The sequence below is a fragment of the Phodopus roborovskii genome, unplaced genomic scaffold (assembly GCF_943737965.1).
Source record: "Phodopus roborovskii unplaced genomic scaffold, PHOROB, whole genome shotgun sequence".
NCBI lineage: Eukaryota > Metazoa > Chordata > Mammalia > Rodentia > Cricetidae > Phodopus > Phodopus roborovskii.
In genome coordinates, this window is record NW_026125489.1 from 9,220,595 (window position 1) to 9,232,718 (window position 12,124).

The 12,124-nt window shown below is 48.0% G+C and overlaps 1 protein-coding gene across 2 annotated transcripts in view; it reads right to left on the reverse strand.

Annotated features, from left to right (window-relative positions):
* Nucleotides 1–12,124, reverse strand: part of Cpm (carboxypeptidase M) — a 53,741-nt gene that overhangs the window by 4,708 nt on the left and 36,909 nt on the right. For both annotated transcript variants that reach the window (XM_051176205.1, XM_051176206.1), the window contains exons 4-7: nucleotides 8,400–8,572; nucleotides 6,722–6,906; nucleotides 4,790–4,960; nucleotides 1,006–1,158 (exon numbers count right to left, since the gene is read on the reverse strand). In XM_051176205.1, the coding sequence (XP_051032162.1) occupies nucleotides 1,006–1,158; nucleotides 4,790–4,960; nucleotides 6,722–6,906; nucleotides 8,400–8,572 (682 nt within the window). The remainder of the gene's footprint in view (nucleotides 1–1,005; nucleotides 1,159–4,789; nucleotides 4,961–6,721; nucleotides 6,907–8,399; nucleotides 8,573–12,124) is intronic.

Sequence of the window (12,124 nt, forward strand, 5' to 3'; positions counted from 1 at the left end):
GATAGTCACCTGGACAGCTAGATTTTGAGTCTACAGGGGAGCAGTGAAGTAGAGAGACATCACGTCCTGTCGCATTCTCCAACACTGACGAAGGGTGCACTTCACAAAAGAATTCAGAGTCACACCACAGGATCAGTGTTGGGGTTCTGCAATGGAACGGTTAAGTGGTCACAGGGCCACGGGGAAAGGCCGGTGAAAAGAGATTTCAGAGCAGCAGATGACCCACCCGGCGGAGCGATTACGTGAGGGGGAGAAGGAGGAGCCAATAAATTGGTAATGTTCTGCCGGTGCTGGCAGATCTGGCTTTATTTTTTAAAAATTAGATTTATCTATTTATTTGGTAGGGAGCACTCCTGTGGTGGGTGTGGCATAAGTGCGTGGAGGTCAGAGGACAGTTTGCAGGAGTCAGTTCTCTCCTTCCGCCCCGTGGGCTCCCAGGCTGATCTCAGGTCACCAACCAGGCATGGTGCTGGCACCTTTACCCGCTGAGCCATCCGCGCTTCCATTAGGTGTCTTCCTTCCTTCCTTCCTTTTTTTTTTTTTTTCCAGTCAGGGTTTCCTGTGTAGCTTTGGAGCCTGTCCTAGAACTCACTCTACAGACCAGGCTGGCCTCAAACTCACAGAGATCCGCCTGCCTCTGCCTCCCGAGTGCCGGGATTAAAGGCGTGTGCGGCCACCGGGCCGTACTAGGTTTCTAGTTGGAGATGTTACAAGAGTAGTCTTGTTTCCTGCTCTTTTGCCTGACATCACTCGGTGTGTGAAGTTAGGGGTGCTCTAGGCTTTTACATCCTCAAATCAGCTGAGCATGGACCACCCTGTCTTAGGAACATCTGGGGCACAGCATCGCTCACACACTGCAAATAAAATAGTGTAGGGAATTCAAAGGCTTTAGCCCTGGTACTGAAAACGGAAGTCCTGCCCCAAGCCCCCAAGAGATTTTGAACATGCTTGACCCAAAGGTTCTTCGCATGCTGTGTGTGTTAGCAAGTAGTATTAGACACAAACCTAGGTGCACCTGTCTTATATATTCAATCAAAGAGGCTCTGTTATCATTCCAAAACAACGGCAGCTTTTCTTCTCGAGGATATTTACAGCATGACAGCTCCAATGTAATCTCAAAACACTGGGCCCAGATGTAGTTGTAATCTTGCATTCCACCTAAAAACAAGCACATCGCATTCTTGTTAAGGTCTAACGCCGGAGGCGAGCCTAGGAAATGTGTGAGCGAGAGGGTCACAAGAAAGCACTTAGAGATGGATGTATAGGCACCGGCTATTAGCATGTCGCATTGACATTTTATTACCACGTGACCAGCAGATGCAAAGAATCTCTGCACCAAAATTAAGTAAGAGGTGGGGGAAGGGACCCTTTTTACTCTTTGAAATTCTACATTTCAAACAGTTGTTCCTTAAATTGCATTTTTAGGGAGAGTACTAGGGATATGTCTCAGGGGCAGAAAGAAGTTACATTTTATATGGATGCAAGCTAAAAGAAGAGTTGTTTCTCTTTGAGAGTAGTTTAGGGAGCTGGAGAGATGGCTCAGAGGTTAAGAGGTCCTGAGTTCAATACCCAGCATCCACATGGCGGCTCACAACCATCTGTAATGAGATCTGGCGCCCTCTTCTGACCTGCAGGCAGACATGCAGGCAGAAGGCTGTGTACATAATACATAAATAAAACTTTAAGAGAAAGAGCAGCTTATTTAGAAGAGGAACAACTGAAGATGATGTGAATCCAGTTCTCATGTTCTCAGGAAAACTTTTAATTAAAAATATTGCAGAAAAAAATAAAAAAGGTGAAGTGGTGGGCCACTTTAACCAGTGTGATGTGATCTCAGTAGCCTGGAGAAAAAGACGGTGGCGTAGGCAGCCATATTGCAAGAGGTGCCCAGGACATCGGATAAGGTTATTATTACAAATGTCTGTGTAGTGCCGGAGAGGATGCATGGCAGTTAAGTGCTCAGTGCTTTTCCAGAAAACCCGAGTCCAGCACCCACATCACGTGGCTCAAAGCCACCCATAACTCCAGCTCCAAGTATCTGACCCCTCCTTCTGGTATCCTCAGACACCTGCACGCATGTGGGATGCACACACACACTCACTCACACACACACACACTCACACACTCAACACACACACTCACATACATACACACACTCACACACACTCATACTCACACACACTCAATACACACACTCACATACACTCACACTAATACACACACTCACACACACACTCAACACACACACAAATATACACACTCACACTCATACACTCACATACACACACAGACAAATAACACACTCACTCGCATACACACAGACAAATACACTCTCACACACACAAATACACACACTCGTACACACACTCAATATACACACTCACACACACACTCAATACACACACTCACACAACTCAATACACACACTCACATACACACACAGACAAATTCACACACACACTCAATACACACTCACACACACACACACACACGTATTTAACTGAGGAGACCTTAGGATTGTCTTCCCTGGTGTGTGCTGTATTTTATAGGCATGACATCTCAGATTGATGAGATGCACTAAGTTTCCTCCTCCTCCTTCTGTACTGTACTGAGGTCACATCAGCTAGGCCCGTAGCAGCTTTGCAGGAAGTGCATTTTACCTCCTTGCACTTGAAACCCGGGCTGTTTGAATATGCATGCCCTCCTGCAGGCTCGTGTTTTAGCACTTGGTCCTGGCAGAGGCAGACAGTGATAGGGATACAGGGCAGCATCTGTCCTGGGTCGGCCAGTGGCCTCTGCTTCCGGACATGCCTGCCAATGGCACGTCTACCTCAACCGTGGCGCAAGTGTGAGGTGGGGGAAGCCGCCTTCCTCTAAGGGCATTGGTCATCCCCAGCGATGACAGAAGTAACTACTACAGTGTCCGCCTGAGGAAAAGCTCCACCAGGTACTGGAGAAGCATAATTTCAACAAAATGGTCAGGGGCTGGGGAGATGGTTGTGTGTGTGTGTGTGTGTGTGTGTGTGTATAGATGGGTGCGTGTGTGCGTGTGTGTGTGTGCGTGTGTGTGTGTGTGTGTGTGTGTGTGTGTGTGTGTAGCATTGTAAGAGCACCATCTGCAATTACAGAGGATCCAGGTTTGGTCCCCAACACTCACACAGTAGCTCACAACCCTCTCTAACTCCAGCTCCACAGGAGCTTATGCCCTCTCTTGACCTCTGTGGCACAGCACACATGTGGTTCACAGACATACATGCAGAGGAAATGCTCATATACATAAAACATAAGTAATAAATCCTTTTTAAAAACTCACAAAGAAAATGTTAAAATGTTAAGTAATCTAATAAGACCCAGATTCTAGTGACAAACAATTTCTCTGTCCTTTAAATTTCCTTTTTTTTTTTTACCCTATGGATTTTTTATTCCTCTCTGAATCCACTTTCATACACACACATATATGCATGTGCACACACACATACACACAGACACACATGCACACGTGTGCATGCTCACGCATGCAAATAACTTGCAACAACTTTGGAAATTTCCACACATCTGGATTTTTGTCTTGGCAGTTACAGTGACCATGAAGGACAGTTGTGCCATGAAACAGAAGGTCCTTTGTAGCCGTGAAGAGAGAGCACCAGGGCTGCGCTGGCGACCTGAGGTGGGTGGGAACAGATCTTGAACAGCAGAATGAATTTTAGGGTGCCTCCATGTCTAGCGAGCTGCCTGAACACCATCAATTGAGGTCTATGCTTATTTACTTCATCTGGGAAGTTGGCAGCGGGCCATCCAGACACAAAAGTACCAGTCTGTGTTAGATTACTAGACAGCTCATGCTCCCAAAGTGACAGCTCGGGGAGGCCGTGGAGATGGCCCTGTGTGCAGAAATTCAGACCGCTTGCTGTCGGTGGGCCAGGCCGGCCGGCCTGGGGGATGGCTGCTCATCTCTAGCATGAGGACACTCCTCTGGCTCTCTGTCTTTCCTCTTGTGTTTCAGTACCTAGACTAGTCCCAGTTTCCATACACCCCTGGGCTTCTGTTGACATTACTCTTTCTGCTAAGTGCGAGCTAGCTTTGCCTTAGGGTGCAGGCCTGTTAACCCCAGCTCCTTGGGAGGCTGAGGTAGGAGAAATGAAAGCCAGCCTGGGCAATTTAGTGAGGCCTGTCTCCAAAACGAGAGTAAAAAGAGGGCTGGGCTAGTTCAACCGTGGGACACTTCAGATTTGCACCCCAGGACTGCCAAGACAACAAGGAAGGGCTAGCCTTCCTTCTGAGCTCCCTTCCTCCATCGTCACCCCTTTGTCTAGCCATCCACTCTCTGGTCCTGCCTGAAGAACGTTTCTTCACGATACCCAGCTTCATTTCTAAGTTGGAAGGGTACCAGCCACATAGGCTCCACTACCGGGTCGCAGCTGTCCTTAACAAAAGGGACATAAGTACCACCTTCCTCCAAGGTCCCTAGGGTGTCGGCTATGGCTGTCGGCCCCTTTGCAACACCCTCTCTTCCTACTCCCATGTAAGCCAACGCCCTATCTTCATCCCACTGGAGGGTGACAGTCTTCCATCTTTCTTGGCGTTATTCCTGGATGCGCTAAGCATACACAGAGTCAACGAACAAATGTCTAAGTGAATGGAGGGACAGCGCACGCGTCTCTACATCCTCCAAACTACTGGCCACCGCCACTGCGCCTGTGTACGGGATGGAGACCTGCCCAAGGGACTGCATTGTGTCTTAGAGATCTTCTGACACTAGCTGGTACCTCCAGGCGAAGGACGAGCTTACCTTGCAGTGGATACCAGGAGTACCCATTAGTAATTCCATTGGGGAAGTTCCTTTTGTTTTTACACTGGTCTCCTTTCGTCATATTTGGGTTCCGGGAAGCGTAGGTATATGCGAGGTGTTGGAAAACATCGTCGTCTGGAGTTAGGCTTCGGGACAACAGTGTCCCAGTGGCTGTGTTAGAAAGACGAAGGCACGCACACAACACACATCAGCAGACATACCACAGCCCACACCGTCTCATTCCCCACTTCCGGACCCCCCCTGCGGAAGTGTGGAGTGACCCCCATAAACCCACAGGGAGGGGCACTATTAGGAGGAAGTGTGTCTCCGTGGGGGTGGGCTTTGAGGTTTCATTTGCTCAAGCTACGCTCGGAGTGACGCTCTGTTCACTTCCTGTTGCCTGTGCAGCAAGATGTAGAGCTCTTATCTCCTTCTCCAATGCCTGCACGCCACTATGGTTCCCGCCATGATGACAATGGGCTGAACCTCTGAAACTGTAAGCCAACCCTATTTAATACTTTCCTTTATAAGAGTTGCTGCCGGGGCTGGAGAGATGGCTCAGAGGTTAAGAGCACTGACTGCTCTTCCAGAGGTCCTGAGTTCAATTCCCAGCACCCACTTGGTGGCTCACAAACATCTATAATGATGGTCTAGTGCCCTCTTCTGGCCTGCAGGGATACATGCAGGCAGAATGCTGTACATAATATCTCTTCACAGCAACAGGAACCCTAACTAAGATATGTCCCCATCTTCTTTTAACCAATAAGAGTGTCATCTCACAGAATAATCAGTCTAAAATTGAAGTCACCTTTTGTCACGCTTGCCAGTTTCTGGGGTTCAGCGACTTTCCTTAGGTGCTGCGAGGGCTCACGGATGCCACTGTCAAACTTTCAGGTTTTTTCGTTTGTATGTTTGTTTTGTTTTGTTTCTTAGTTGTTGGTTGTTGGTTTTTTGAAACAGGGTCTCTCTCTATAGTCCTGGCTGTCCTGGAACTCACTATGTACATAGGCTGGCTCACAGAGATCGGCCTGTCTCTGCCTCTGCTTCCCAAGTGCTGGGATTGGGCGTGTGCCACCACACCCTTATACTAAAGCACATCTCATTCAACAGATTCTAAAGCAGGGTTCTCAACTTTCCTAATGCTGGGACCCCTCAGTACAGTTCCTCACGTTCTGGTCACCCCCAACCATAAGATTATATTTGTTGCTACTTCATAACTGTAATTTTGCTACTGTTATGAATCGTAATATAAATATCTGGTATGCAGGACATCTGATGTGCCACCCTGTGCAAAGGTTGTTAGACCTGCAAAGGGGTGAAGATTGAGACTGAGAGCCGCTGGAGTCAACGCTGGCCATGGGATTAAAAAGCAAGCAAGCAAACAAACAAAAAGGCACACCCCCATTCTGATTTTGTTTCCTTTTAGTCACAGAACCTAAGTCTTTGATACAATCTCATCTGGCTGTAGGATTTCACCTGTGTGTTTCTTGCTACACACAGCAATGTTTTCCATTTCAACCTCATTGTCCACCCACCGTTTAAGAATTAGAGGAGGAGCTTGCCATGTGGCTCAGGCTGCGCAGGGCTTGCCGTGCACTTGTGAAGCCCTGGGTTCGACCTCCAGTCTTTCATAGACGGGGCCGGGCGGCGCAAGCCTGAGTGGATCAGACATTCCAGTCACTTTCACTATACAGTCTGTTTCGGGCGCCTTGGTACATGTGAGATTCATTGCTATTCCTTCCCCCCCACAGACAGACAGCATCAAATCCAATGGCAGGAAGGATTGCTTGGTGGGGGGTGGGGTGCAGTGGGGGAGTGTGGCCAGCCAGAAAAAGCTAAGCCTGGGTTGCAGACTTCATTCTGTCCCAGGGGTGGAGCACTTGTAGCTCAGCCAGAGCGGGGGGGGGGGGGGGGGGGAGCCACACCACCTACCTTGCACACCATTATCAAAGGGGTAGCTGGCCACCAGGGCGCCCCCGTGGAGATTGGCAGAGAGGACAAATGTCTCTGACCTCAGCCACTTCATGACCGCCAGAGTCTCAGGCTGCTTCGATACGTTATTATTTTCGAAGGCATCGGGGAAGTTTCGGTTCAGGTCATAGTTGTTGTAATTCTCCCTTTAAAAGAAAGGATTTTGTTTATTGGGGTGTGGGGAGTCGGTCTTGCTCTGCACAGACCTGAGACCTAGGTTCCAGGTGTTCCCCACATGTGAAGACACGAATCACAGCGAAAGTCCCCATCCCCTACTGTGTGATTCGCTTTCCCGATGGGACATTAGCTACTGTGACACACAAGCAAAGGTTGGACAGTTGTTTGCATTCTGGGACTTTTTGTTCTTGGAGCTGTGCCTTTTAGACACCAAGGGACCACTGGTAGCCACATGTGGGCTGCGTAGAACAAGGAACCCAGGTGACAGCCAGAATTTGATGCCAGACACATGGCCCCAGGCTGACTTGTCTCGGACAGACTTGACTGAGGCCCCAGATGAAGCGGGGGTTGACATCGATCCTGCTGTACCCCTCTTAAGCTCAGCACTTCCAGAACCAACAGTCAATAAAAGAGCTCCGCTCACCACGCTTGGCAGTGGCTCCTTACACAGCACCCAAGGGCAGAGACAGGTCGCTTTATACAAACATGCTCTAGAAAGCCGGCGTGACCATGCCTAGCTATGCTGGAGAAGTTAAAGATGAAGGGAATCCGTAGTGAAAGTTTACTTATTTATTTTTGGCAAACCCAACACATGTATAAACACGTGTGTCCTCAAGCGCTGAGAAAGTCGGCGCCCCGAGGCGCTTTGAAACAAAACACACTATTAGACCACATTGTAACACCCACACATTTTAGGGTATTTAGAGGTAATTTTGGGGGGGGTCTGTGTATGATTGCTAAGCCAGTGGTTCTCAACCTGTGGGTCATGACCCACTTGGGGAAGGGTGAGTGCCACTGCCCTAGACAATGCCACGCTAACAATGATGAACACAATGATAAACCGCCCTTAGCAGCTTGAGTTTAGTGGCGGGAACGATACACTAAATAAGAAATTAGACCCTAGGGACCTGGGAGATGGGTTGACAGGTACAGGTGCCTGATGCCAAGCCTGGTGGCCTGAATTTGAACCCCAGGACCCACACACGGTGCATGGGGAGAATGAACTCCCACAAGTTAATTCTCTGATCCCTACGTGCCCACTGTGGCAGACCGTGGATCATGCCCCCACAAACACGTAAATAAACATGCTAAAAATTGTGCCACGAAGGTATAGTGTCTGAGGGTCAGGATGCAAATGGACTAAATACACGCTACGCGTTTGGGGAGAGAGTTTTTGTAGAAATGCTGTTGGGGCAGATGATGGTGATGAAGCGTGGAAACAGATGTACACAGTACCTGAGCTGAGAACGCAATTGAGAAAGATCAGAGAGGCCGAACAAGGCAGAGAGGGCGAGGAGGAGTGGTCTGTAGAGGTCCAGAGACCTGCACCAGGTATCATCCTACAAGGCGTGAAGAGCCTCGGGACACCGGTGACAGGCACAGGCTCTGGAGTGCGTGACTGAGAGGCGACTCCTCTCGAGGGGCCAATGGGTGCCTGAAGGGAGGCCACACCCCTCTTTACCTTCCGTTACTGTAATAACAGTCGGGCTTCTTGACGGCTTCAAATCCATCTGGGTTCATGGAAGGCATGATGTGGATCCGAGTGCTGTTGATTAGATGTGTGATTTCGGCATCTTTCCCATAACTGGCCACCAGATAGTCGATCAGGTGGAGCAGCAATTCTCGACCCACAGTCTGTGTACAGACAGAGGAACGGGGCTATTATTATTATTAAGTCAGAAATAATAGTGAAAAATTCCCCAAAGCACAGAGCAGGATTCTCCACATTTGCTGTCTTAAGATTAAAATTCGTTTGTGAGAACAGTGGCTTTCTCTCTCTCTCTCTCTTTCTTGTTTGTGTTTTCCAGACAGGGTTTCTTTGTGTAACCATCCTGGCTGACCTGGAGCTTGCTTTGTAGACCAGGCTGGCCTCGAACTCACAGAGATCCGCCTGCCTCTGTTTCCCGAGTGCTGGGATTAAAGGCGTGCGCCACTACTGGTGGGACCGCTGGTCCTCCAGGATACCACAGTAAGGGTTCCTTTGTGACAATTCAGGGACTCCTTTGTAAATTACCGCGCTTTGTGTGTGACCGAGTGAGCCCAGAACCACTTAGACTTAAAGGAGAATGAGCCATCATGGTCTTCACCTCCTTGCCTTCCAAGGGACAAGAACGCGGCAACTTGAAACCCAGCTCCAAGTTAGACACTGGAGTTTTTTTTTTTTTTTTTTTTTTTTTTTTTTCCTTTTTTTTCAAATTTAAATTTAAAACAAAGTTGTTTTACATGTCAATCCCTCCCCCTTCCCTCCTCCCCATCACTCCCACCAAACCCCAGCCCATCCCTTTCTGCTCCCCAGGGAGAGTGAGGCCTTCCATTCAGAGTCTTTAAAGTCTGTCATATTATTTGGAGCAAGGCCCAGGCTCTCCACCACGTAGCTAGGTTGAGAGAGGATCTCTCTATGTGGAATGGGCTCCCAAAGTCCATTTGTATACTAGGGATAAATAATGATCCACTACCAGAGGCCCCATAGACTGCTCAGTCCTCCCAACTAACACCACATTCAGCGGGTCTGGGTCGGTCCTCTGCTGGTTTCCCAGCTATCAGACTGGAGTCCATGGCCCCCCCCTTGTTCGGGTCAGCTGTCTCTGTGGGTTTCTCCAGCCTGGTCTTGACCCCTTTACTCATCACTCCTCCTTCTCTGCAACTGGATCCCAGGAGTTCGGCTGTCACTGGGTTTTTAATGCGGTTAATTTTACTCATTGATCTCAGAACTCAAGCAGGTTTCAGCAACCCATAGTCTCCTTTTGCAGCCTCTGCTTTTGCATATCTGTGTTATTTTTTCCGTGTACTTCTGACTTTTACATTCTTACGGCCATGGAACTTCATCACTGGCTGATCATCCATATACCATTCACAGTTTCGGCCCTATGATTGGGTCATACACTGTTATTTACATTTCCTCCAAACATGTCCACTTTTTTGTTAAGAGTAAAACTCCGGGGCTGGAGGGAGGGACCGATAGTTAAGGCTGCTCTTCCAGAGGACCCTGGTTTGAGTCCCACAGGGCAACACACTCATCTATAACTCCAGTGCCCTCTTCCTGGCTCTGCAGGCACCAGGAACTTACGGGGTGCACAGACATGCAAACAAAAGGCCCACACATACATAAATACATAAAACGAATAAATCACAAATTAAAGCAAACCCACTCATACCAGCAGGCCTCCTCATATGAGCCATGACACACGTGTGCCCAAACACACACACACACATACCATATAATAAAACAAACAAAAATCCAGAATATCAAGCTCTCCATCTAGTTTTACTTCACTCTTATTCTCTGGTTAATACATTAAATATGACTAAATTTCATGCCTTTTACATACTGAATATGCCACACATTTTATTCTAGATTTTTGTTTGTTTCTCTGTGTAGCTCTATAGACCAGGCTGGCCTTGATTATTCTAGATTTTTAAAGTTTTTGTTTAATTTGAGACTCTTGTTTTCTGCATATCGGTGTTTTTCTTCCATGTCTGCGCTGGGTCCCCTGGAACTGGACTTGCAGACAGCTGTGGCCTGCCATTAGGTGCTGGGAATTGAACCTGGGTCCTCTGGAAGAGCAGCCAGTGTTCTTAGCCACTGAGCCATCTCCCTAGCCTCCTCCCAACTGCCCTGCCAGACCATTTTAATTTCTCCTATTCTCTTACCATAGGAAGACATGAGTTTCTGGAAAGATTTTTGAAAATATTAATAACGGCCCTTCTGGGTGATAGTTCCTGGGTGGCTTCTCAATGCTTATTTTTCTAGTATCACTTTTGAAACGGAAGAAAACCCATCTTGTCATAAAATAATTAAATACTGTTTCTTCCAGAGGAAATCTGTGTGTAACCAAAGAAGTATCTCTCTTAATATTCCAGCTACAATTCTTAGTGCTTAACTACAGAAGGTTAAAAAAAGAAATCTCATGAATATGAAGAAACAACCGTAGTGTACCAGTCTGAGACACCACGTCTCAGAGGGAGTTAAACAAAATCCTCTCGTTATTTTCCTTATTGGGCCATATTTGCCTCCCTGTGACTTATGGCAAATATTATTCAAATGTATTTTCCCCGGCCTGAATAAAAATGGCTCAAATACTCATTCATGTTTTATGTGTAAACCTCCCTTTTCCCCTTAAAATTGAGGCTTGGAGTATGGCACCTCGGGTGCCCCAATTTTGAGAGAGGATGTGGTGAAATGATCCCTCCGCTTAACCAGCCCTTCTCCACACTGACTTGCTGGAGAATGCAGACTTCTTTCTCATCAGGGTCCCTGGGGACTGTGGCAGCCCTGAGACACGCACGGGCTTCTGGGACCCCTCACCCCCTACCCCGGGTGACTCAACTCAGAAAGCGGAAAACAAATTCTGTATCAGTTTAGGTCACTCAGCCCATGGGAGCTGGCCACTTGGGTCTCAGTCTACAGAGAATGCTTAGAAATGGTGGAACATTTTGAAAGCATCTCCAAGACAGCTGCCCCTGAGAGAGCAAGTAGGAAGGGGGGGGCAGAAAGGGAGAGAGAGAGATGGGGGGGGGAGAGGAGGGGAAGGGCAAAAGCTTGGATCAGTGGGAGTAATTTTTAAATTGCTCCCTGGGTGTGGTGATGGCACACGCCTTTAATCCCAATACTCCCAAGGCAGAGCAGTCCGGGTCTCTGTGAGTTCAAGGCTTACACAGTGAGGTCTAAGACCAGACAGGGCAGTCTCAACAAACAAACAAACAAACAAATGAACAGAAAACTATGCTCTAAGGCAGCTGGGGGTGGCCATGGTGACAATGAGTCTGTCAGTTTGGGTTGTTACAGGTTTAATCCCTTTGATTGCTTAGTCCTCCTTGTTCAAGTGTTGGCCTAAATAGTACATTACCTTGTAATGTGTGGTGATACTTGGTTTATGATCTAACAAATAAAGCTTGCCTGAAGATCAGAGTGCAAAGCTAGCCACACTAGTTAGCCACAGAGGTCACGAAGTGGTAGCACACACCTTTAATCCCAGCTCTGGGGGAGACAGAGGCAGATGGATCTCTGTGAGTTCAAGGCCACCCTGAGCCACACGAAATTGATCCAGTCTAAAAGAGAAACAGAGCTCACACAAAGGAGATCTCAGCACTTGGGATCCCACTCCTTTAATCCCAGCACCAGAGAGGATTATAAGACGGGAGGAGACAGGAGCTCAGTGCAGTCTGATGTTTGGTGGAGACAGGTGC